Source organism: Lissotriton vulgaris, chromosome 5 (genome assembly GCF_964263255.1).
Source record: "Lissotriton vulgaris chromosome 5, aLisVul1.2, whole genome shotgun sequence".
NCBI classification, from domain to species: Eukaryota; Metazoa; Chordata; class Amphibia; order Caudata; family Salamandridae; genus Lissotriton; species Lissotriton vulgaris.
In genome coordinates, this window is record NC_141693.1 from 370,929,739 (window position 1) to 370,956,649 (window position 26,911).

General features: G+C 46.9%; 1 protein-coding gene across 14 annotated transcripts in view; it reads right to left on the reverse strand.

Annotated features, from left to right (window-relative positions):
- UBR4 (ubiquitin protein ligase E3 component n-recognin 4) overlaps positions 1-26,911 on the reverse strand; it is a 1,723,360-nt gene that overhangs the window by 1,164,783 nt on the left and 531,666 nt on the right. For all 14 annotated transcript variants that reach the window (XM_086921716.1, XM_086921718.1, XM_086921717.1 and 11 more), the window contains exon 20: positions 22,511-22,681. In XM_086921716.1, the coding sequence (XP_086777842.1) occupies positions 22,511-22,681 (171 nt within the window). The remainder of the gene's footprint in view (positions 1-22,510; positions 22,682-26,911) is intronic.

The window sequence follows — 26,911 nt, forward strand, 5'->3', positions numbered from 1 at the left end:
CCAGGGAAGCCGGGTCTCGTCGAGCTGGGTCGTCGGATTCGTGAAGAAGGACTTGCAGCAGACCGTAGTGTTCTTAGGATGGTGCCCGCTTGACGCAGGGTGACTACTCCTTAGCCACAAGGGAGAATCTTGAGGAAGAAATCTTGAAGTCCTTTCGAAGAAAGTCGTGTCTTGATTCCAAAGATGATCTAATTTGAACAGGGGGCCCGCTCCCATATTTATACTAAAAAAGGGGGCTGACCCGGTGACTAGGTCCTGCCTATGGGTGGGACTAGGTGGGGGGTGGTTACACCCCTCTGCCATGCCGGACTTTCCCCAGGCCAGGGGCTGGTGTGCCCCTGGAACTGGTTCTGACCGGCCTATGCGTAGTGAGCACCGGGGTGCCACTCAGCAGTCACCTTCCTGAAAAGCCCTGCCTACCCAGGATACACAAAACCATGTCTGGGACGGTGCTAGCACCGCCCCTGACAGGAAACCCTTTGTCCAGGCTCCCCTCGCTGGAAGGACTCCCAGCTGCAGGGGGTCAGACTCGTGTCTGTGGTGGCAGCATCCATTTTGTGGAGCTGAGGCTTCGTTTAACTTTAACTGGGGTTCACAGTTACATACATGTCGTGTCCCTCTAGAAGGGTGGAATGCTAACCCCGTCGCCAGAATTGGCGAGGGGTTAGTATTCCAATTCGTATGACACCTTACTCGACATGTTTTGATAAAGCAATACCAAAGTTAGCATTTAACGGCGAGGATTATAATGCACTTAAGAGTATATGGTATGCGATATCATGGAACAGCTATTAGGACTTGGTTCCGCAAGCTGCAGACAGGCTCAGCTCATGCCAGAGCACCATCTCACACGATTCCAAGCACTCTGCCTTCAGGATTGTCAAGGCCTGCCATAGGAGTGACTGATAGGAATCTGTGTGTCCATTTTAGGGTTAGGTATAGGTATACTACACCTACAGCAAAGGGTGATTACACGACTTTGCCCCAGCTGTCATGCAGCCAGTTGTGTCAAATTTAAGAGGCCAGCCAGGGGTGGCATAATACTGCTGCAGCCCCTGGCAGCCCTGGGCACTCCTATGCCCTGAGTTACAGGGTCTGATAAGGTGGCCCAGTACCAATTGGAAATGTACCTAGGGTACATGGAATCCATTTTAAAGAGAGAGCAGTAGGCCTGGGGTCCTGATTGGCAGGATCCCAGGTCGACTATGTCAAAAACCAGCTAAAACACAGGGCAAAAAGTTGGGGGCAACCATAGTCAGGCGGTACCTTCCTACACCGGGCTCTTGCAGAGTCCTTAAAAATGTCACATGCGTGTTTTAATACCCCTTTTAGCATTGGGAGTGTTTTAACGTGTCTTTCAGATGTTGTGAGTGTATCAAAGAGGAAGTCTTCTTCAATAGCATCAGAGTGCATCTCTACATTGTGGTAGGTTGCTGCTCTAGCTAACAGAGAATTAAATGCAACTGTATCCTCTGTGGGTGATGGCTTAGTAGGGTATACTGTAGGGTCTGTAATTGGCAGAATCCCTTCACTGTCTGGTTCCCCTCCTGTACCCCATGGCTGTGTGTCTGGCTCTGTATTTGGGTTTGGTGGATAACCAAAACCTACATCTGTGTCCTGATCTTCATCAGGGTTGTAGTCAGAGCGTGTTGGTGAGGTTGGGGTATAAGGAGTAGTAGGCATAGCAGGAGTGATAGGTTCAAAGAGGATAGGAGAGGTAGCACAGTATCTCTTTTTCTTTAGGGGGATCCTGGAAAAGTCTTGAGTTGGTAGAGACCTTTTCTTTTTTGTATAGACAGTCACTTTACCAGTTTTTGGATCAATGTAGATTTTTGACTGGTTGTCTGTGGAGGGATCTGGGTGAAGAAGCTCCTCTTCCACAGTTGTTGGTTTTGGTTTTCCAACCTTGGCTTTTTGTTTTTTCGGGTCGATGGTTTTTGGCACCTCGACCGATTTAGGTGGTTGTATCACTTTCGGTTGTTTGGCAGGTTTTGTTGGTTGAACGTCCTTTGGTGGCTTCACAAATTTTATCTGACCGAGCGGTGTTGTCGGTTTGATAGTCTCTTTGTTGATTTGGAGCCTTCTGTTTTGGGTCGACGCCCTTTTTCGGGTCGATGATTTTCGGCTCAACCTTTTTCTTTTTGTCCACCTTCGGTTTCTGTTTCGGTTCGACGCTAGTTTTGGGCATAGGCCTTGTACTGTGGTCGACTGGTTTGTTCCCTTTGCCGATACTTGAGGCTGATTTGCTCGATTCGACGTGCCTTTTGGGGGTCGATTCGAAGTGTTTTTGTTTTTGTGTCGAATCAACGTGTTTTGGCTTCGAGGTTGACTCAACGGCCTTTGACTTGGAGCTCGACTCGACTGCTTTTGTCTTTGATGTCGGCTCGACGGTTTTTGGATTCAAGGGTACTGTGGCCTTCGGGTCGACGCCTTTAGGCTTCGATACCTTCGGTTCGACGTAATTCGGTCCGAAGGCCGTATTGTCGACAAGTTTCGGTCTCGATGGAACCGATGTTGCGTGACGTCTCAGAGGGCTCTTTCGATATGTTCTTAGCTGGGCGAACAAGGTTGTTGGTCTCGGCTAAGGCCTGCTGGCGATGCCTCGACCTGAGTCTCTGATAGAGGTGTAGTGTCTATATGGGGCGGTGTACTCACGGTTCGCCCCTCGCCGTCATCGGAGTCATCTTCAACTGCTACGATGTCCTGATCATAGTCTTCGAGATCGACAATTAGTTCTCCCTCTTCGGGGTAATATTCGGAGTCAGACTCCGAGTATTGTCCGTCGTCTCGGTCTGAGTCTTCGGCGCTCGCTAGATCTTCTTCGTCCCCGAAGATGTCATCGGGCTCCGGCGCCGACCGTTGCATTTCTTGCCTCGCCGCCCGTCGATTCCGAATGGTCTTTTTAGATCTGGGCTGGGCACAGGCCAGGCAACTATCTTCGTTGTGATCCGGAGAAAGGCATTTGTTGCACACCGGATGCTTGTCTTTGTGCGAGAACTTCGAGTTGCATGGACGGTCGGTCCACGTGGTGTCGAGAAGGCCTCACGGCCCGATTCGACGACTGGATTGCAACAGAGTTTTAAAAAGTGTATCTGCGCCGAGCGATTAACAATACCGACGGTATCCGAAGGCCTTTTGGCCTTTTAAGAAGTTTTCTAGATTCCGAACTTGGAGAGTAGGAAAAGACATCCGAACCCAATGGCGGAGAAAAACAATCTGGGGATGGAGAGGATGCCCATGCGCACTGTAGTCCGAGGGAAGAGCCACCTATCTCGTGATACTTCGAAGACTCTTCCAGGACAACAATGTGCAATCACCTGGAGCCAACACTAGGCGGCGATCTATGCACAGATATGAATTCAGCAGCCCACATGCCTCGAACATAATGTTTATATTGATTAATTTCTAGAGATTTGCCCACATTTTTGAATAATTGAAGTATAATGTGAATACACTCTTAACAGAGTGACAAAGGTAGTGCGCACACTGTCTAGGACAGCTAAGTACCTAGTCTAAGATGGAGCCGTCTCCATAAAAGGCATGAAAGGCGCCTGGGCCAGAATGCGCACCGGAAGGGTAGGATGCCCTGGCCAACATGTCATACATCGCATTTAGAAAATGCGATGGATCCGCTCCTGTAACCAGAAAAGCAGGGTAAGGATCCGGGCCTCCTGGATTCAAATCCATCCTAGGCCTAACCGGAAGCTGAGGCTGCGGAGCCGGTGAGGCCGGTGCCCACTCAGACAAAGCCACAGGTACCGGAGGCGACTCCCTGGGTGCCGGAGAACTCCTGGGCGCAGGAGACCCTCTGGGCGCCAGAGATCCTTTGGGCGTCGAAGAGACTTTTGACGACGGCGGAACCCTCGGAGTCTACAATAGGATGGGAGATGGCTGCGGGGAGGGAGAATGTGACGGAGAAACAAAGTCCTTTTACCGGTGTCGCTTAAAAGGTGAAGCCAATCTCGAAGTCTTGCCCTTCAAGGGACAACGTCGAGAACCATGTCTGCTCTTCTACTTCTTATGTTTCTTGGACTTCGAAGTAAGCAAGGTCGACAACTTCGAGCGCTTAAAACCCCTCTTTTCTTTCTTCACCTTTGCCATGAAGAGCTTCGCTTTATGCTCCTTCAACACCTTAGGAGTCATTTTCTGACAACAAAAACACACTTCGACGCCGTGATCCAAAGAAAGACACCAAAGACAGACATCGTGAGGGTCTGTGATCGACATATGATCCCCACACTCCCTGCAGGGCTTGAAACCAGACTTCTTCGAAGTAGCCATTTCTCCAGAAATGCAAAGACGTTTTAGAAACAAAGTAATCTAGTTGAAAATGGAGAGTCCCAGAAAAAAAAAGTTACGCATAGACGGCGTCTTCTTAAGGCTTGATGACGTCGTACGGAGTCACGAGACGTGCTATTAGGACGTCCTCGTCTACGTGGAAAAGCTAGGAAAAGAATTTCCGTGGAATGCTGGTTCGGGGGTAATTCAAAAGGTGAGGAATCCACAGGCAGATGTATCCATCAGAAAAGAGCAGCACAACATTGCAAGAAGAGGAAAATGCTACTTACCAGTATGCATATGTTCGAGGCACATGAGCTGCAGATTACACACAGATTGCATAGATCGCCATCTAGTGTTGGGCGCGGATGTTTGCACTTGTTTTTGTCCTGAAAAGTCTTTGGAAGTCAAGAGATAGGGGACTCCTCTTTTGGATCACATTGCGTATGGGCATCGGCTCCATCCTTAGATTGTTTTTTTCTGCCATCGGGTTCGGATGCGTTTCCTGTGCTCCAGTTTGGAATCGATTTTAGTTTCGGCGTGCAATCCTTCACCCTTTTCGACTGTAGTTTTTCCACACCGATCTCCATGAGGGGTGCAACCTCTGCCTCTCACTGGTGCACGAGGCCAGAGACTGTTCAGCTTGCGCCTCCATCCGCTCCAAAAAGACAATACAGGACCGACTAGCTCGAAGGACCATGGCTCGCACGTCATCTTCAATCCCAGACGACACCTTCCAAGAGGGCGTCGATGTGCCAGAACAGGAGCGAGTTGAAGAAGGCATTGTCAGCGACTCTGAAGCCGAGGACTCAGACGTCGTGGACATCACTCCGGCACAGCAGGTCTTAAGTACATACGTCGACCCGACCCACCCTCGAAAAAGGCTTCGGTAACACCTTCACCTTCGGGCCCAGGTGCACACCGAGAGACTGCTTCCCTGTTTTTGTAGGTTACTTCTTGTAACTGGTTTTTATCGTCCCCTTGGGTTCTGTAACTCTTCTGTTGTCCAACTTGGCTCGGTTTCCTGATCCTTTTTGATGCTGGGGCTGTTTCCGTTGTCTGTGGTTTGTGTTTCGGTCGTTCCTTAAATGAAATGTCCGAGGTATATGAGCTGCAGATTACACAAAAACAGTAATAAACTTAACCAATACACCTTTATCCCAGAAAGATAAGGACAATTTATTTATTGCCCTCTTCTTTAGTCTTGTCTCAGGCTTTGACTATGCCCAAATTAGTTAGGATTTGTAGAAGTTTTTACGCAGATTGAGGTTAAAGAAATTCTTCTGCAAAAAGCCAAAACAGAGACCACAGATGACAAATGGAAGAGGAAAGCAATGGAGGACTTCAGTAAAGATGCCGCTGGCAAAGGTTGTGCAAGAGTCCTGTGGAATCCAAGGGTGGATTCCTGAGCAGAAGTACCTGCAAATAGAAGGTACAGAAGGTACCGAGTCTATGCCACTAGGAGGTGACCAGGAGGCACGGAAGAGCAATACCCACAGTTGGCAGAGGGTGCAGGAGAGATGAAGGTGACCTTGTCACTGCAGGTGTGAGGACCAAGCAACATGGAGGAAAAACAAGAGCTGTGCAAGAGCTGTCCCATGTTGGATGTCGGTGTCTAGGTGGTCGGTGTCCGGCAGGAGCACCAACAAGTCTTGGTAGCCTCAATTGGCGCGGAAAGCAAAAAGATGCAAACATTAAGACCAGCAATGTCCAAGGGACTCTGCAAGTGCAGGAGAGTCACAGCAGGCCCCAAGCACGTAGGGGAGCCCACTGAAGCAAAGGAAGATCCTCAAGAGGACCCACAGGCTGAAGGCAAAGGAGTTGCAAGAGGACCTCAGGCTGCTCACCAAAGATAAAGGTCCATGGTGCACAGGATGCAGTGAGGACCCTGATCTTCGAGGGATGAGGTGCTGGAGCCCGGAGCTTCTTGTAGCCAAAGGATCTCTAGAATGCGGAGTCAAAAAGCCTTGGCAATGACAAGTCAATGAGGGGAACAGGGGTTTGGTCCTAGCAGCTCAGGCGAGGGATACTGTTCTCAAAATTGCAGAGAAGAAAGGTCTGGCCTCTAGGACGCTTCAGAACCACCACCAGTGTTGCTGGGCCTCGGGAAGTGCATAGGACGACAGGAGAAGCAGATTGGTCATCCTCGTTGCAGTGCCTGCCGATGCAGGGGAGTGACACCTTCACTACAAGGGAAAGTACTTTGGCATGTCCTTGATGCCCACAGATGTTCAACAGAGGGCCCTGCAGCTTCTTCACTCTTTTATGCTCGGCAGAACTAATGTCGTCGGTTATGGCAGATTTAAAGCCGAAGTCTTTAGCCTTCCGTGTGGGATCCCCCAGGGCTCTTCGCTCAGCCCCACTCTTTTTAATCTTTATGTAACATCCCCTGGCTTAACTGGTGAGATCATTCGGCTTTCAGCTCCTCCCCTGTGCGGATGACATGCAAATCTTAATTTCCATCTCCAATGATTTGCAGCTGGTTGCCCAAAAGTTCAATGAATGCATGTCTAGCATAATATGATGGAGAACAATTCTCTTAAAATCAAAGCGGACAAAACCGTGTTGGTTTCGGCCTTCAAACCTCTATTTGGTCAGCTGCCTGGTGTCTCGAAATCTGTGGTTTCCTTCCTGTTCCAGTTAATAATGGCTGAAAATCTGTGAGTCCTTTTTGATGAGAGCCTGTCTTTTTATGCCCAGGTGAACCGCACAGTTAGTACTGGTTTCTATATTCTTAAAACTTTAAAGAAAGTGCTGATATACATTTCCTCGGAGCTACCACGGCCCACCATCATTGCACTAGTTACCTCTCGTTTAGACTACTGTAATGCATTATACCTCAATGCCAGTATAGGTTCTCTGAACAAGCTTCAGGTGGTGCAAAACGCTGCAGCAAGACTTATTATTAACATCCCTAAACACCAGTCCGCCAGGGAAGGAATCCATGCCTTGTACTGGCTTCCAATTAGGAAGTGCATCTCCTTCAAGACTCTGAACTTGGTGTACAAAGCTGTGCATAGCAATGGCTCACCACATCTCAAAACCTTGGTCCATTGGTACACTCCTGGCAGAGCCTTGAGATCATCAACTTAAAAAAACTTGTCTCTCCAGATTTCGCAGGTCCAAGTGGGGTGGACGCTCATTCTCTATGGCGGCCGCTAAATTCTGGAATTCTATGCCCCCTTCTATCACGGACTCGCTCCAGACCTTAAGGAAGCTTCTGAAAACCTGGCTTCTTGCCTCCTAGCTGGTTGGTGCTAGCATCTCTTCCATCCCGCCCAGCGCCTTGATACCTTTTGGTTTTAGCACGCTTTATAAATATAATCCTATCCTAACATGGATGAACAGACACAGACGACGAAGAGGAATTAAACAGAGAGCAGCAGGAGTCTTCCTTGATGTAGTCTCTGTTCCAGTCGAAGTCCAACAAAGTCCAAGTATCCAGATGGTCAAAGAGTGTCTTGGTTTTAAAGGTGAGTATTGTTTCACCGCAAATCTGAGGACCGACCCACAGGGAAGCCATTAAATACAAAATGAATGCGTTGGAATGACTCTGGGGAGGGAGGTCACTCCTAGAGGAGGGGAGAGACAGAGAGGAGGATACTGCCATGTCCTTTATCAAGTTGCACACCACAGTGGGAAAAAAGGGTTCCTGAACTGGCTCAAATCGGCGTTTGCAAGGATGGTACTATTTGTGCCCTTTAATACAGTCTTGTGGCACAGCAAAGCGCCACCAGCCCAGCCCAATACACTAAGTCCTGTCTAGAAGGTGGTCACACCTCCCTATGACAGGAAACCTATTGTTCTACCTTCCCCCTCTTGAGCTCAGCTCACCAGCAGGAGGGCAGAATCATGTCTGTGGTTGGCAGCAGCACTGCTTGCTGGCAGACCCGTAGACGGCTGGTACCGGGAGTTCAGGAGGCTCCCCTATGAAGCCCCCAGTACATGGGATCCTACTTCCAGCACCGGAATAGTGTTTGGGTATAATTCTAACACGTTTGATACTAAACATGACGGGGTTCGGTGTAGCCACTATATAGTTTGACATCTCGTAATGACTGATGTCCACTGTGTACCTTAAAATGGCTGACCGCACTTACAAACCCTGAAAAAGCGACTGTGGGATTTGCAGGGGTGTCCTGCTCATGTAAGGGCCCACTTGACATGAAGCACTTTGCCCTCAGGACTGAAGGCCCCCGTATAGGGGTGACTTATAGGTTTTAAGTGCAGTGACCTCATATATAAAGAAACTTGTATCTGTAGCGAGAGGGGCAAGCACCAACTCACAGGCTGCAATGGCAGGCCTGTGGTAACAGTTTAGGAGGACTGCCATCAGTGACATAATATATGCTGCCGCCCATGGAAGCCCCCTGGTGTACTTATGCCCTGGGTACCCCATGTCCCATATACTAGGGACTTAAAGGGTACACCAGTAGTCAATTGAGGAGGTATGAAAGTACTTACCAGCGGCAATTTAGGGGAGGGAGCACTATTACTTGGGTCCTGATCTAATTTCCTCCATGCAGGCTGGCGTTGACCAGTCAGTCACACATTAGTGGTTTGGTAAGTTTGCAGGGGGGGAGGGAGGCACCTCTGCGGTATCTTCTGAGTGCATTTATTAATGAATCCACCACTGGCATTTGTGTGGGCTCGGTAATCTGAAATATGTGGTACCAAACATCTTGGAATTCATTGTAGCCATCATGGAGCTGTGGAACTCGTGACAAGCTCCCTCCCCACGTACGCAGTATGGTTTCACTGTGCACTTATAATGTCTAAGAATGGACTTTACTAGTAGTGCATATTATATTTTCACAAGAACAAGGGAACCCAAAAGGTATATCATAGGGACCTTGGGCAGTATCAATTTACAAAAGACAATGGTCCCTATATGTGGACAGGATAGCAAAAAATAATAATCATAAACCTAATAAGTAGTATGTTTCTTTGTCCAGCCAGACAAGAATTTTATTTTAAATGATCAAGTTCATAGAGAGAGTTTTAACACCAAGATAACAAGTGGGCACAGCCGTGACCCACAACATTTAAGACAAAACAACAAAGAAATGGCCAAAAAGGCAAAGCGAAAATCTGTCTGTATACTATTGTTCAGTGCTACAGACTCAATCTCTTAAACATAACCATCCCATTGCGTCAAACAATATAGCATTCATCATATTGCATATGGGGTTTTTTGTCGACGACGTTTCGATGCCTTTTTAAATTATGACATCATCATCAGGACAAGAATTATCAGCATTATTGTTTTGTTCAACAATTATTGACACAATGCCTATTATCGCATTACTTTACATTAAGGAAATGGGAGGCAAGGGGGAAAGAAAAACAGAAATTGTATATAAGTATCAGCATGTAAGGAACAATTTTAAAAAACATGAGTGACATGAGAATTGCGGCGAGTGAAAAACCATGCATATAGCTGAGTGGAGTCGATAATCGGCGAGTGAAGGGGAGTTCCAGGTCTCTATTAAGATCAATAGCAAGTGAGGGTGGAAAATACTAGTCACGATTACCCGATCGTTCCGGTGATGAAAAGGCTAAGTCGTGAATGGCGTGAAAATTTACTGTGACTAAGTTCATGGAAGTGTCAATAATCACGGGCGGTGGTACGTCGTGAATGGCGTGAAACATTTATTGGCTAAGTCATGGCTATGGCAATAATCGCGGGCGGTGGCAGGAGAAGAAACCTACATGTCGGTTTACTTGCTGGTTGTCTCGTTCTGGGTTAAGGAGAAACCGCGGGGCTAATGGCATTCTGAGGAAAGAAAAATGTGACGTTAACTGTACCGGTCTATGAATGAGGCGGAGTGCCGGATCGAGGGTGGGGGACACAGTTACCTTTCAAAACAATTTTGGGGCTTCCATCAAGGTTGTATGGAAACGCCAGGAGCACAATGGCTCAATCTGAAAGGGAGCGGGCGGTTAGATACTTGCATGTAAAAGTATCAGGGTGCTCCAAACAGAGTAACCGTCCTTTTTAGGTCTCGGCTAAAGACGCGCGGAAGCGCGTCTCCGCCGAGATCTTATGTCACCGAGCGTGCTTCCCAGGAGACACTCCTGGCCGCGCGCAGGCGATTCTAAACTGGCACGCGCATTAGTACGAGCGCTGCGCGAGGCTCCCACACAACACACGCATACATAGAAACAGAAGCGCTCACGCACGCACATACATACAGAACCCCCCCACTCATACACACACACACACACACACACACGCGCACCGGCCCCCCCTCTCCCCTTTAACTTACTGTGGCAATCTGGGGGACTCCGCTCTCCGCACCGGCAGGGAAAGTCGACGCTGCGGCTCCTATCCCGGGACTCCCTCTTGGTCAAGGGAGCCCCGCAACACGCGTGCAACGTCCTATTGTCGGCCCCGGGGGCTCTCCACGCTCGCAGGAGCCCCGGGCCGCTCCACGCATTTCCTCCGCCTGCCTCCTCTTCCGGTCCGGACGCGGCTCCGCCCCCGTCACAGGCGACCTTGCCTGACTTCCGGTGCGGCCGCGGCGGAATTCCGGGGGCAGTAAGAGTTATTGTATATTTGGCTGCTAAATGAAAGCGTGTCCATCTGCCACTGACATTTAAATTTACTAAAAATATGTGAATATGCCATAAATCCAAATGTAAATTTAATTTCGCTAAAAACTATTATTATTTTAAGTGAAATTATTGTTTTCATGTAAATCAGAACCCATGCTGAACAGTTTGTTTCGGCATTACTGTTTGCATGTCATATTTTTATCTTTTTGAAGGAAATGTACTACTTTTGAGTAGAGAAGTAGTCTAAAGCGTGATTTAACACATGCTGCTCGAAATGTGAACTTGGCGTGGTACAGACAGCTTCAGTGTGTTTTCTTGTTTTCTCTGTTTTGACATTATGCACTAGTTCTAGCTGTGGAAGGAAGCTGTAGTGAGTGCAGAGTGGTGAGTGTGAGTAGTGAGTGTGAGTAGTGAGTGCAGAGTAGTGAGTGCAGAGTAGTGAGTGCAGAGTAGTGAGTGCAGAGTAGTGAGTGTAGAGTAGTGAGTGCAGAGTAGTGAGTGCAGAGTAGTGAATGCAGAGTAGTGAATGCAGAGTAGTGAGTGCAGAGTAGTGAGTGCAGAGTAGTGAGTGCAGAGTAGTGAGTGCAGAGTAGTGAGTGCAGAGTAGTGAGTGCAGAGTAGTGAGTGCAGAGTAGTGAGTGCAGAGTAGTGAGTGCAGAGTAGTGAGTGCAGAGTAGTGAGTGCAGAGTGCAGAGTAGTGAGTGCAGAGTAGTGAGTGCAGAGTAGTGAGTGCAGAGTAGTGAGTGCAGAGTAGTGAGTGCAGAGTAGTGAGTGCAGAGTAGTGAGTGCAGAGTAGTGAGTGCAGAGTGCAGAGTAGTGAGTGCAGAGTGCAGAGTAGTGAGTGCAGAGTAGTGAGTGCAGAGTAGTGAGTGCAGAGTAGTGAGTGCAGAGTAGTGAGTGCAGAGTAGTGAGTAGTGAGTGCAGAGTAGTGAGTAGTGAGTAGTGAGTGCAGAGTAGTGAGTGCAGAGTGCAGAGTAGTGAGTGCAGAGTGCAGAGTAGTGAGTGCAGAGTGCAGAGTAGTGAGTGCAGAGTGCAGAGTAGTGAGTGCAGAGTGCAGAGTAGTGAGTGCAGAGTAGTGAGTGCAGAGTGCAGAGTAGTGAGTGCATAGTGAGTGCAGAGTAGTGAGTGCAGAGTAGTGAGTGCAGAGTAGTGAGTGCAGAGTAGTGAGTGCAGAGTAGTGAGTGCAGAGTAGTGAGTGCAGAGTAGTGAGTGCAGAGTAGTGAGTGCAGCGTAGTGAGTGCAGAGTAGTGAGTGCAGAGTAGTGAGTGCAGAGTGCAGAGTAGTGAGTGCAGAGTAGTGAGTGCAGAGTAGTGAGTGCAGAGTAGTGAGTGCAGAGTAGTGAGTGCAGAGTAGTGAGTGCAGAGTAGTGAGTGCAGAGTAGTGAGTGCAGAGTAGTGAGTGAGTGCAGAGTAGTGAGTGCAGAGTAGTGAGTGCAGAGTAGTGAGTGCAGAGTAGTGAGTGCAGAGTAGTGAGTGCAGAGTAGTGAGTGCAGAGTAGTGAGTGCAGAGTAGTGAGTGCATAGTGCAGAGTAGTGAGTGCAGAGTAGTGAGTGCATAGTGCAGAGTAGTGAGTGCAGAGTGCAGAGTAGTGAGTGCAGAGTAGTGAGTGCAGAGTAGTGAGTGCAGAGTAGTGAGTGCAGAGTAGTGAGTAGTGAGTGCAGAGTAGTGAGTAGTGAGTGCAGAGTAGTGAGTAGTGAGTGCAGAGTAGTGAGTGCAGAGTAGTGAGTGCAGAGTGCAGAGTAGTGAGTGCAGAGTGCAGAGTAGTGAGTGCAGAGTAGTGAGTGCAGAGTAGTGAGTGCAGAGTAGTGAGTGCAGAGTAGTGAGTGCAGAGTAGTGAGTGCAGAGTAGTGAGTGCAGAGTAGTAAGTGGTGAGTGCAGAGTAGTAAGTGGTGAGTGCAGAGTAGTAAGTGGTGAGTGCAGAGTAGTGAGTGCAGAGTAGTGAGTGCAGAGTAGTGAGTGCAGAGTGCAGAGTAGTGAGTGCAGAGTAGTGAGTGCAGAGTAGTGAGTGCAGAGTAGTGAGTGCAGAGTAGTGAGTGCAGAGTAGTGAGTGCAGCGTAGTGAGTGCAGCGTAGTGAGTGCAGCGTAGTGAGTGCAGCGTAGTGAGTGCAGAGTAGTGAGTGCAGAGTAGTGAGTGCAGAGTAGTGAGTGCAGAGTAGTGAGTGCAGAGTAGTGAGTGCAGAGTAGTGAGTGCAGAGTAGTGAGTGCAGAGTAGTGAGTGCAGAGTAGTGAGTGCAGAGTAGTGAGTGCAGAGTAGTGAGTGCAGAGTAGTGAGTGCAGAGTAGTGAGTGCAGAGTATTGAGTGCAGAGTAGTGAGAAGTGAGTGCAGAGTAGTGAGTAGTGAGTGCAGAGTAGTGAGTAGTGAGTGCAGAGTAGTGAGTAGTGAGTGCAGAGTAGTGAGTGCAGAGTGCAGAGTAGTGAGTGCAGAGTAGTGAGTGCAGAGTGCAGAGTAGTGAGTGCAGAGTAGTGAGTGCAGAGTAGTGAGTGCAGAGTAGTGAGTGCAGAGTAGTGAGTGCAGAGTAGTGAGTGCAGAGTAGTGAGTGTGCAGAGTAGTGAGTGTGCAGAGTAGTGAGTGTGCAGAGTAGTGAGTGTGCAGAGTAGTGAGTGTGCAGAGTAGTGAGTGTGCAGAGTAGTGAGTGTGCAGAGTGAGTGTGCAGAGCAGTGAGTGCAGGTGCAGAGTGGTGTGTGCTGTTTAGTGCAGAGTGCTGTGTATTGGCAATGTAAATGACAATGCCATTTATTTATGATTTAAAGAAAAAAAAAGAAATGTCATGAGCAATGCCAATTGCTCTACCTTTAATGATGCCGAGACCATTGCATTGCAAATGCTTGTTTAGAAGGGGGTCGGGTCAACCAAGGTGCAGAGGAAAGCAACCCTCGACATGGAAAAAAACAGTAAACCCCCCAGGCGAACGTTTCACACGCAGACAGCATTACCGATGGTAACATCATCAGATCATACTCCCAATGATATCAGCACTGATTTAGAGACCGGTCTCTTGCCCATCTTTAACCTCACTGAACATATGCTGTCCAGTACTGAAGTCTCGTTATTGAGCAGAGGCCTGTCATTTGTTCCCACAGTACGCACCAATTTTCAAGATATACAGGTGGAATTATTACGGTTCTTTAGGAAAATTCGCCTCCATAGCTATTTCCTTTTGAATCCCTCTCCTTCTAAACCTGGTAACACTCCATTCAAACCACCATCTAAATTTTCCCCTACCACTTGCATGATCCCGCCAGAGACACCAACTTTTGAAAAACTAATCCTAAAAGACCTTACTGATCTGGAAAACAAGAGGTCCTTTATACCTTATAACATCACGATAGAAGAGAAAAATGCCATTGCCTCCTTGAAAAACAACCAGTCATTAATAATAAAACCTGCCGACAAAGGCGGAGGCATCGTGATCCAAGATATCAACCTGTATAAAGATGAAAAAATGTGTCAACTGAGCAACCATGAGCACTATTGTAAACTTCCTCGCAACCCCACTGCAGAGATTCAGGACATGATTGCTAAAGTCACTTCAGAGGCACTTGACCTAGGCTTCCTATCTAAAAAGGAATTTGATTTCCTCAATACTAAATCTCCCCGCATCCCTGTGATCTACTGCCTCCCGAAAGTGCATAAAAACCCACAATCTCCACCAGGCCGCCCCATAGTATCTGGGTGTGGTTCAGTCCTCGAACCATTGGGCCACTATATAGACTTCTTTATCAAGCCATTTGTACCAGATACCACATGCTATATCAAAGAAAGTATGGCTATGATTAATATGATCGAAGACTATCCATTTGATCCCACATCCAGCACCATGTGCACGCTGGATGTGGAATCACTTTATACTAACATCCCCCAATACGAATCTCTTCGTGTGATTGAAGGGGTGTTAGAGACACGAACACGTCCTCACAGTGTCCCATCTAACTTTATCCTCCAGTTACTGGAAATTTGCCTGACTAAGAACTTTTTTCTTTTCGAAGGACAGTTTTATGGCCAGGTTAGGGGTACCTCTATGGGAGCAATTTTTGCACCTAACCTGGCCATTCTGTACATGGATCATTTAGAGACCAACAGTATTTTGAATGTGTCCAATCCTTTCCACAATGGTATCACATTGTGGAAACGTTACATTGACGACATTTTTCTACTTTGGACTGAATCACTTGATAACCTCACACTTTTCCAACACTGGCTCAACAACAACAGAGGAGGCCTCAAATATGCCTTATCCACCAGTAAAGAGAGCATCCCATTCCTAGATCTAGAAATAAAACACACAGAAGGTCGCCTCACCACCACTCTACACTGAAAACCTACTGAACGCAACACTCTTCTTGAGTACAGTAGCCATCACCCAAGAGCTTTGCGTGATTTCCTGCCTTTCTCCCAGTTCCTAAGCATTAGGCGCAACTGCTATTTCAAGGGGGATTATTTTACTGAAGCTAAAACCCTCAGCCGCAAACTTAGGAACAGAGGTTATCCTCGTAAGCTAGTGCGCCGCTCTTTAAAAAGAGCCTGGTATTGCCGAAGGGAAACCCTCCTGGAACCGAAGGAGAAAAAAGATCAGAATAGACTCATTTGTGTCACCACATTTTCCCCAGCCTCCAATGCTATCAGAAAGAGTGTGCTCAAGCACTGGCCAGTCCTCAATGCTGGTCAACTGATACTAGAACGTCCAATGTTCGCTTTCAAACGGGCCAAAAACATCAAAGACCACGTAGTAAGAGCATCTCTGCCTACACAACCCCTAAAAACGACTATAAATGATGCATGGGGTCTCCCACTTTTAACTGGCCATTCTAAATGTGGGAATTGCATTTATTGTGACTCTACTATTGAAGGAAAATCTTTTGAATATGGTACTATCAAATTTGACCGAAGATACTTTTCCAACTGTAACTCTGTAAATTTGGTATATGCAATTTTCTGTCCCTGCATGCTTATTTATATAGGGCAGACAAGTCAGAAAGTAAAACTAAGAATTGGCCAACACCGAAGCAGGATTCGGTGTAACACGGCCAATGCACCACTAGTTGAACATTTCCACGAAAAAGGCCACAGCGAAGATGAATTACTTTGGACAGTTGTTTCTATCATCAAACCACCTCCAAGAGGAGCGGATCTATCCCAATTGCTGAATAAAGAGGAACTGCATTGGATTCTAAAAACTGACAGTATCAGAAAAGGCCTTAATCGTCTTGAGGACTGGACCTCCTTATTGTAATCTCAGTTATATGTCATTTCTATCATTTAAACTGTTTTTTTAAAGAAGTCACATATTGCGGTTAATGCATGCTGCATTATTAGTTATACACAATCACACTGATCACTTTCACCACTCCAATATGGCCGCTGCACTAGTCACAGTAAGTCCATCATCGATTTTTAGAGATCATGTGGCTATCAACAATCCAGTATGGCCGCCGCACTGCTCTACCTAGTCACAGTAAGTCCATCATCGATTTCTAGAGACCATGAGGGTTGATTAGCTAGCTCGCATGGTTGCTCGGAAGTTCACTTCCATCGGACTCCCATATTAGCCACAGTGCTCCTGCGAATACAAGTAAGTGAATCTCGCCAGCCGGTAACTCTGTTTGGAGCACCCTGATACTTTTACATGCAAGTATCTAACCGCCCGCTCCCTTCCAGATTGAGCCATCGCGCTCCTGGCGTTTCCATACAACCTTGATGGAAGCCCCGAAATTGTTTTGAAAGGTAACTGTGTCCCCCACCCTCGATCCGGCACCCCGCCTCATTCATAGACCGGTACCGTTAACGTCACATTTTTCTTTCCTCAGAATGCCATTAGCCCCGCGGTTTCTCCTCAATAACCCAGAACGAGACAACCAGCAAGTAAACCGACATGTAGGTTTCTTCTCCTGCCACCGCCCGCGATTATTGCCATAGCCATGACTTAGCCAATAAATGTTTCACGCCATTCACGACGTACCATCGCCCGTGATTATTGACACTTCCATGAACTTAGTCACTCTAATTTTTCACGCCATTCACGACTTAGCCTTTTCATCACCGGAACGATCGGGTAATAGTGACTAGTGTTTTCCACCCTCACTTGCTATTGATCTTAAAGGAGACCTGGAACTCCCCTTCACTCGCCGATTATCGACTCCACTCAGCTATATGCATGGTTTTTCACTCGCCGCAATTCTCATGTCACTCATGTTTTTTAAAATTGTTCCTTACATGCTGATACTTATATACAATTTCTGTTTTTCCTTCCCCCTTGCCTCCCATTTCCTTCATGTAAAGTAATGCGATAATAGGCATTGTGTTAATAATTGTTGAACAAAACAATAATGCTGATAATTCTTGTCCTGATGTCAATTTAAAAAGGCATCGAAACGTCGTCGACAAAAAACCCCATATGCAATATGATGAATGCTATATTGTTTGACGCAATGGTATGGTTATGTTTAAGAGATTGAGTCTGTAGCACTGAACGATAGTATACAGACAGATTTTCGCTTTGCCATTTCTTTGTTGTTTTGTCTTAAATGTTGTGGGTCACGGCTATGCCCACTTGTTATCTTTGTCTTAAAACTCTCTCTATGAACTTGATCATTTAAAATAAAATTCTTGTCCGGCTGGACAAAGAAACATACTACTTATTAGGTGTATGATTATTACTTTTTGCTATCCTGTCCACATATAGGGACCATTGTCGTTTAGTAGTAGTGCAGTCAATTGAAAATTGATGGCATCCCTTAGGGCACACTTGTGTTCGGGGTAATTATCCTCTGTATGTGTTCGAAGAAATGTTTACTCTTGCAGGACTTAAAGAAAACTTTTATTTACTTTTTGTACTTTTGATGCATGTTACTTCACATGAGTCAATAAAGTTTTTTCATTTTCAACTTGTGTATTCTCCTGCTCCAATGCATTTCGGGTCAATACCCTTCGTCTGGGAGCATCTACAAAGAACGACATATATAACGTATATAAAGTCTATCATATTTGTGGAAATCTAAATAATACATGATATACTCCAAGTGTGTACTGGTGAGCTGTGTTAAGTGAATAGGTGGACGTGATTGCGGTCAACCGGTAGTGGGGGCGTGTTGTGAGATGAGTCAAATGGGGGTTATAGTCTAATGGTATTAAATAAGGCAGAAGATGAATCATGCAAGTGAAACAGAGATCGGTAGGGTTTGATGGTGCGCGGCGTGGATTACTCAGTATAATCTAACAGAGTCTCGTGTTAAACTATGGGGTGACCGATTAATAATGGATAATGATATCCTGAATTACATTGATTACAACGACGCCGAGTCGGCTTTCAAAGTTAAATGCGGTGATGCGAATCAATACCGCAACCATTAGCTAAACGTACGAGTGAAATGAAATCTCCAAGTTACTTACACGAGAAGACTCCGTGCTGTATGCGCTGTAGTTTGAAAGCTGAGTGCTCGTCCGTGCAATGAAAGAACAGGTTTGTGTAAGTCGGCGTTTCAACTCGACTAATAAAATACAAGGTAATGCCGATCACGTGACCGCGTGTAAAGGTCATAGAAATAGGACTATGGAGCGTTCGGGCATGCAATGTAGTGTATATTGTATGTGTGAAAAACTCACGATGATGCTTAAACAACAATACAAAAGGCAATGAAACATAAGTTAATGAACAAATGATACAGAAATGCACACGGGTAATTACTGTAAGGAGACAGTCCAGAATCATGAATCCCGTCCCTGTGGGTTATTGAATCATGATTATGTGTAGTATTTACAGATAACATGAATACTCAATACAGTAAGGAGTAAAGAACAGAACGTGAAACAACTCCTTTATTTATCAAAACACAAAATAAATCAAAAACTTCATGCTAATAGTTTGATAAAATATCATAAAACTCTGCGCATTCCCAGAGGCCTACGGATTGCATTAAAACCTTCACTTTGTAAGAACTCAAAACCGTTTCAAGACAAATGGTACGCCATTCTCAATAAGTGCAGCCTTGATCTGATTCTCTTAATCATAGAGGAGTTATCTAACATCTTGATCGAAATAGAAAAAGAAATATTGGAAACAGAGGAATTAACAAAGAACATGTCGTCAGAAGAATGGGATACACTTATAGCGGACATCAACCAACAACTTGACAAACATAGTAATGACATCAATGAACGAAAAATCAGAAAATTTCGGCGTGACACGCTTGATTACAAATTGGGAGAAGTGTACACCTGGGCCGAGGTAAACGCCCAGAGAAGGAGAGCCCGCCCATATACACAGAACACTGATACATCTTCAGATAGCGACATTGTATTGTATTGTTGTTTAAGCATCATCGTGAGTTTTTCACACACATACATTATACACTACATTGCATGCCTGAACGCTCCATAGTCCTATTTCTATGACCTTTACACGAGGTCACGTGATCGGCATTACACCTTGTATTTTATTAGTCGAGTTGAAACACAAACTTACACAAACCTGTTCTTTCATTGCACAGACGCGCACTCAGCTTTCAAACTACAGCGCATACAGCACGGAGTCTTCTCGTGTAAGTAACGTGGAGATTTCATCTCACTCGTACGTTTAGCTAATGGTTGCGGTATTGATTCGCATCACCGCATTTAACTTTGAAAGCCGACTCAGCGTCGTTGTAATCAATGTAATTCAGGGTATCATTATCCATTATTAATCGGTCACCATATAGTTTAACACGAGTCTCTGTTAGTTTATACTGAGTAATCCATGCCGCGCACCATCAAACCCAACCGATCTCCGTTTCACTTGCATGATTCATCTTCTGCCTTATTTAATACCATTAGACTATAACCCCCATTTGACTCATCTCACAACACGCCCCCACTACCGGTCGACCGTAATCAGGTCCACCTATTCACTTAACACAGCTCACCAGTACACACTTGGAGTATATCATGTATTATTTAGATTTCCTCAAATATGATACAGACTTTATATACGTTATATATGTCCTTCTTTGTAGGTTCTCCCAGACGAAGGGTATTGACCCGAAATGCATTGGAGCAGGAGAGTACACAAGTTGAAAATGAAAAAACTTTATTGACTCATGTGAAGTAACATGCAGCAAAAGTACAAAAAGTAAATAACAGTTTTCTTTAAGTCCTACAAGAGTAAACATTTCTTCAAACACATACGGAGGATAATTACCCCGAACACAAGTGTGCCGTAAGGGATGCCATCAATTTTCAATTGACTGCACTACTAGTGATATTAAGTACTCGTCTTTAGGGTAGAAGACGACACCTCAGGAGCACCTGTTTAAACTCAGCAACTTTTTGAGATTCAAATTAAGAATAGCTGTGCACACGTCGATTAATCTTCAAAGTAAGAATGGACTTTGACACTACAGGGGCATATCCGCTCATTCAGGTATGCCTTCACAAGAGGTATAGTGTACTCTGCCTTAGGGCTGTAAGGCCTGCTGTTGTGGTGACTTACCTGTGCCTCTTGCAGCACTGGTAGGCTTGGCACACAGGGATGTGTGCCAGGGCAACTCCACTTTTATCTGCACCAGTGCACTTTCAGTCAGACTCTCCAGAGTAAGGCAAACAGTTGGGGGTACCCATGCCAAAAAAAGTACTTTCCTACAGCATCCATCTGAAAAAGCCAATTGACAAAGACCCAACCCAAACTGTTTGGATCCACGTTCCCTGTCTGGAAAGTGTGCATAAATTTGTGATGCAAACCATGCCACTTTGTTCCAGTCCCAGACGGAAGAGCCATTACCAGGAAGTAGGGGAAGATCTAGCACCACTATAGTGCAGCTTAGTACAGCCCTATTTATCGTACCAATTGACCTGTGTACTACTTAGTTTTGCAGTAATATTAGAGTACTTTTCATTTTCATTAAAGACAAGCCCTGGGATGGACATTAGGTTATTGTTTGTGCTGGTTTACTGTTGAATAATGAGCCCTTGCCCTACGCAATACATTCTTGAGAAGCCTTTGACAGCTCAACCTCGCTACCAAGAGAGAAGTGCAGCCAGAGTCATACTTATCCCAGTTTGCACAGCCATAGTAAGAAGAACCCCAGGACACAACTGTCAAACACCCTGAACCACAACGCTTGCCGCTAATAGCCCTTGTTTGCTCTTGGTCCTTGCCAATAGGGTGTGATAGGAAAGTTGGGACCACTCAGGCCAGCCAGGATTGTGATGTCAAACATGTGCAAAATACTTTAAATTGCAGTTCAGTAAAATATTTAAGTTGAAAGGCCTATGTAAAGGAATGGTACGCATGGTAAAGAAAAATAATGATTTTGATTAAACAGATTTAGTTGAATGAAAAGGGTACAAAGAACCTAGAAAAAGGGTTGTTGAGAACAAAATACAATATTGTCAACAGTAACATGAGCAGTATCCCACACTCTTCAATCAGATAGACCCCACAATCAGCCTAGGCCTTACCAATAAGCGGACCCCAAAACCAACCACTATCTAAGATTTTAAAACCAGAAAAAGCACAGGTGCGCCACATCACAGTATAGAGTTCGATGTAAACAATAATAAAGTCCATAGTGAGAAAGAAGTTCATCAGTTAAGTCTCTTTATTCCATTTTCTTATTAGGTAGCAAAATGCAAAGTACATCCGACGCGTTTCGTCCAAATACAGGACTTCTTCAGGGCACTTATATTATGAGTTCAGATTGCCTCCAGAAATAAGAGGATAAATCAAGTGCATAGCTCAGAGGAAAGTATCCTGGTCCGAAAAGATATATAAGAAGGATATGGAGGTTATCCAAAACAATGCCACAACTGATCCTGTGGGGTATACTGCGCAACCCCTAAGTATGATGTCCACAGGCGACACAGTCTTCAGCGCTGCTTAATACGCCATCAACGAACAAAGTTTCGGTAAAAGTGCTTCAAAAGTCGCATTCAATTTCTATTGCCACTTTTATTTGTATCAGCAGATATCAGTGGATCTACATTCTACATTTATGGTAGCAGTATTTTCATTAAACAACAGCTTCCCTCAGTAGAAGGTTCGATACAGCAACAACAGTAGAGCTCTCAACGACGTTTCCGGACGCTTCCCAGGAAGTACGCCACTATTATATTGAGACTTTTGAAGCACTTTTACCGGAACTTTGTTCGTTGATGGCGTATTAAGCAGAGCTGAAGGAGTCCTGTATTTGGACTAAACACGTCGGCTGTACTTTGTGTTTTGCTACCTAATAGGAAAATGGAATAAAGAGACTTAACTGATGAACTTCTTTCTCACTATGGACTTCATAATTGTTTACATCGAATTGTATACTGTGATGAAGTGCACCTGCGCTTTTTCTGGCTCTAATTGCTGGGTTCCCTAGGAATGGGCACTCTGACAGTGGGTGCTTATCGGTGTGCACACGGACCCTCGAGAAAATACAAAGGACAATATATACTTTTGGGAGTAATATATGATTCGGTGATGGCAGTGAGAAGGCTCTACGGTCTTTCCAAAGAACTTTTCACTACCTAAGCTTTCCACCACAAACATGCCCAACCATAAGCAGTACTCCCTGCAACAAGACCCTACTGTCTGCTCACACGTCTGTTGTACTTACACAGTTAGGGCAGTTGGTAGATGTACCATTGCTACCAAACTATCATGAGATTTACACAACAACCAGGCTCAAACATCATTTGAATGTACACATCCAGGCCATACCATCAACTGCTCCGTCATCTCCACAGATTTATCCAAGGTGTGCAGTTCATTGAGGGCATGCTGAGCACGGCTGCTGCTACCAACAGCAGAGGCCTGCTGAAAATTTTGCTGGATGGCATCCATAAGGAAATTCAACATTTCAAGCAGAAGGGGAGCAAAAGAAAAGGTTGGCTGAAAAAAAAATAGTAAAACAAACACGTAAGTCAGACCATGATGTAGGTAAGAAAAAAGTAAATCAAAAGTCACTGGCACAATATATTACAACATTAAACTTAAGGTACAAATCTAAGAGCATGGTCAATTACATATGGCAAAAAAATATTAAATTTCAGAGCACTTCTATTTATCTTTATTAAAAACAATGAGTAAATGCGTTACTTTCCTGTAACAATATAACTTATGTTTCTTTTCATACAATTACTAATCTATGACTTTAATATAAAGGTACCAGTGAGGGCCTATAACACTGAAAAGAGTAAGAAACTTTAAAAGCTATTCAGTCTGGGGGCGTGGCTAGCAGCCAAGAAAGATGGCCACAGCCCAAGAGAGCTCTGTGGCCGATGGGGCCTTCCCGATAAATCCGCTCATTCATCCTGTAGCTACAAAGCCCTAACAAGGCAGTACAGAAATCGGAACAGCGGAGCGGAGCTCGACGATCCAGAGCTCCGAGGGATAGTTGGCTGACAACTTATGAGGAGCGACGCACTAAGGCCTACAAGTCACATTTAAGCCGGGGCCTCGCGCCTTGCGTACAGCCTGTGCCTTGCTTCCGCACAGAGATTGGCGGCACCTGGCGCGACCCCGCATGAATTACTGGTGAGATACTGATCACGCGGCCCATCGCAGATGAGACACGGAGAGGTGCGGCAGTTACAGTGCTGCAGTGAAGGAACGGCAAATCGCGCAGGCCACCTGCAGACGCTCCTTGGGGGCCCCAACCGGCAGGGAAGACATGCCCAGCCACGCAGGACCAGATCGGCAAAATTTGGGAGGGAGGAGGCCCCACCCTGTGCACAAAACAAGATTGCACCAGTGACAGACGAGTCTCCGGGGCCTGGGAAACCAGAAATTGTGTAAATCTGCACTGACGATCCAAAGACTGCCACACTGATTTACCCAGCACAGTGCCGGGGGAGGCCAGAAGGGGAGCACTGCGTGTCGACGCTTGCTAAAAATCCGGAGTCTCGACTATCCTCTTTGAAATCCGTGAGGACGAGCCACGAGGACGAGCCCGCAAAAATTAGTACAGGTCATAGGATGCTGCTCTGCCGAGCCGCAACTGCATCATTGCCAACAGACCGACGCCCTCACCCACTCACTCATTACACGGGCTCCCCCCGCAGTCACGAAGGATTGAGCTCAAGACTGGGCAACACTGGTGGAGTGCCCCAGACAAACAGTAGGTCGCGTAAGAATAGAGATGACCGCGTATCACTGGAAAACACTGACACAGGCCCTGCACACCCTACGGTGGGCCTAAGCATTCTGGAGTAATTGACTTCTTGTAGCAGCTCCGCAGACAGGATCTTAACGCACATCAACGCCACCTACATCCAGCAGCGCAGGAGGAGAAGGTAGGAAACCCGAAAGGCGGCGCGTGGCAATATATGTCGCAGGCAGCAGCGATTACTGCCCTCCCCTTGTGTGCCTGGTGAAACCCTTGGCGCGTAGAACAAGATGGGAGGCCGGGGTCCGGAAGGCCCACCTTCCGGAAAACTGGACAAATATGCATACAGCAAAGACCAGACTGAAAACACACAAATGAACACTGCCCAAACAGAGACTTCTGCAACTAGTGACCCTGATGAGGTCACGCTGGTGGACATTATGGCCGCCCTGCAGTAGGTCAAATCCTCTACTGGAACGATCTCCACAGATCTATCCCTAATACAGGCATACTTTTCAAAATTATCAGAAAGACTAACAGAGGTTGAATCCACAACAACAACGCTTTACACAGATATGGCCACAATGCAACTGCAGGTACACCACCTGAAAGCGGACAATAAGCTTATCCTGGCTAAAGTGGATGAACAGGAAGGCCGCTTGTGACGCAATAACGTGCAAATTATTGGAATACCGGAAAATGTGGGAGGACCTGCCTTGGACCTCTTTGTGGAAGACCTCATCAAGAACCAGTTGCAGCCACAAGGACTGTCCACTTCTTCTCAGTAGAAAGAGCTCATTGTGTACCGGCGAAGAGGCCAAGACCGGGTGACCCCCAGACCAATACTGGAGCGCATTTTCAATTTTCGAGACCGCAACGCTATTCTACAGGCAGGGAGAATAGCCCCCCTATCCGGATCGAAAACTGTACTGCACGCTCTATCCTGACTACACAGCTGCAGTAACCAAACAGAGATGCACCTTCATAGATATAAAGAAGGAACTGAGCGCCAGAGAACTTAAATACTCTATGCTCTTCCCGGCGAAATTAAGAGTAGAGGCAGAAGGAAAAACCTGTTGTTTTGCCACACCTGAGGAGACCCGAGAATGGCTGAAGGGATGGCGCCCAGCTGCAAGTTCCGGAAAACTGAGAATCCAGCAGCAACACTGACTACACGAGTCACAAAGGTCCAGATCTACGGAATCCAGCGACAAGGGGGACTGAATAAACATGGATGTTTGGAACAGTGGCTGACACTACAAGACTTTGAATGATGGTGATGGGTCTGCGGCCGGTCCCTCGTCCTCACTCGGGACTGGGACCTTGAACAGCGCAGAACCGACTCCCGCGCCTCCAGCCACTTTCAGGACCGCTCCCGCAAAGTTTTCAGAGCCATGGCCAGGCAGTGGGGGCACAACTCTGAGTCGTGCTCGCACCCCAGGCAATAGTGAAACTCATGGTGCGGGTCCGTCGCTGACATCATCCGGGGACAGGGCACGCAGGAGTTAAAACCGGGCATCCCTTTGCACCTGTAGACTGATATATACTTGAAAACCGAGACAAAAAGTCCCAAAAAACTCAGTCAAAAAATGACTGGGGGTACCACTCTTCTCGTATCTGCGCTTGCTGGCATGGAAAAAGAAAGACCTGACGTTAGCGCGAGTCTACGTAGCTTCAGCGGCGCCATCTCAGCAACTATGACGCCAGCGACGGACGCGGAGCCGTACGACGACGCCTACCGACACGCAGGGGTACTGCTTACAGTCCCGTCCTAGATAAGAACGACTTGGAAAGATTCCCATGATGCTGCGCCCACTGGAACTTCAGGTCCCACTGCAGGGCCCGCATATGCCACAGTCATGATCCACTAGCAGGATGCAGGAGGCCATGAGATCCAGCAGCCTAAGGGTCATTCTCACCGAAATCCGGGGTAGAAGCTGAAACATCAGTATCATAACCTGAATACCCCGAACTCACTGCTCGGGAGGATAGACCCGAAACTGCATTGTGTTTGGAAGTGCTCCGATGAAAAAATGAGCTTCTGAGAGGGCATCAGGTGCGACTTCTGCACATCGGTAGTGAACCCCAGCAATTGCAGGACGTCCGCCGTAGTCTGGAGGTGGGAGACAGCCTGGGGCGCACCCGCTTTCAACAGCCAGTAGTCAAGATAGGGGAAGACTGGAACCACTAATTTGTGCAGATGAACAACGACCATCAACCACCGCCATCAATTTCGTGAACACCTGAGGGGCGCTGGTAAGACAAAAGGGGAGAACATGAAACTGAAAATGCTTGTGTCCTACCGTGAACCATAGGTAACGCCGGTGGGCAGGCAGGACGGGGATGTGGAAGTAAGCGCCCTGCAAGTCCAACGCTACCATTCAGTCTCCAGGTCGAGGGCAGAAAAGAGCTGAGCCATGGTTAATACCTTGAACTTCTCTTTCCGGAGGAAGAGGTTGACGTCCCTGAGTTCTAAGATAAGACGCAGGCCTTTGTCCTTCTTGGGTACCAGGAAGTAGTGGGAGTAGCGACCACTGCCTACTTCTGGCACAGGGACGCGCTCAGTAGCTCATTGGCCAGGAGTCTCGTAACTTCTAACGGCAAAGGGCCAAATTATCCTCCGACATGCGATGGAATGTTGGTGGCAAGGAGGGAGGGGAAGTCTTGAAGGGGAGGGAGTAAAACCTTCCCACTATTTGCAAAACTAACCTGTCTGACGTGATGTTGCGCCAGTGGGGAGGCGATGGCGGATCCTGCCACCCACTGGAAACTGGTGGCCCTGAAAGGTAGGACTAGGAAGGGTGGAGGCTGCTGCAGGGGGGGGCATTGGAGGACTGGCCCGCTCGCTGGCCCCCAGGCCTAAGACACTGGGTCCCACATCCCCGGCCTGGCATAGGCTGGGTAGCTTGTGCAGGCTTGTGGCCCTGGGTGGAATGTGGTGGGGCACCCTTTCCCACAGCCACCAAAGGGGCGAAAGGCAGGCTGAACGGGGCGAGAGGTGGGAGAGAGGCCCA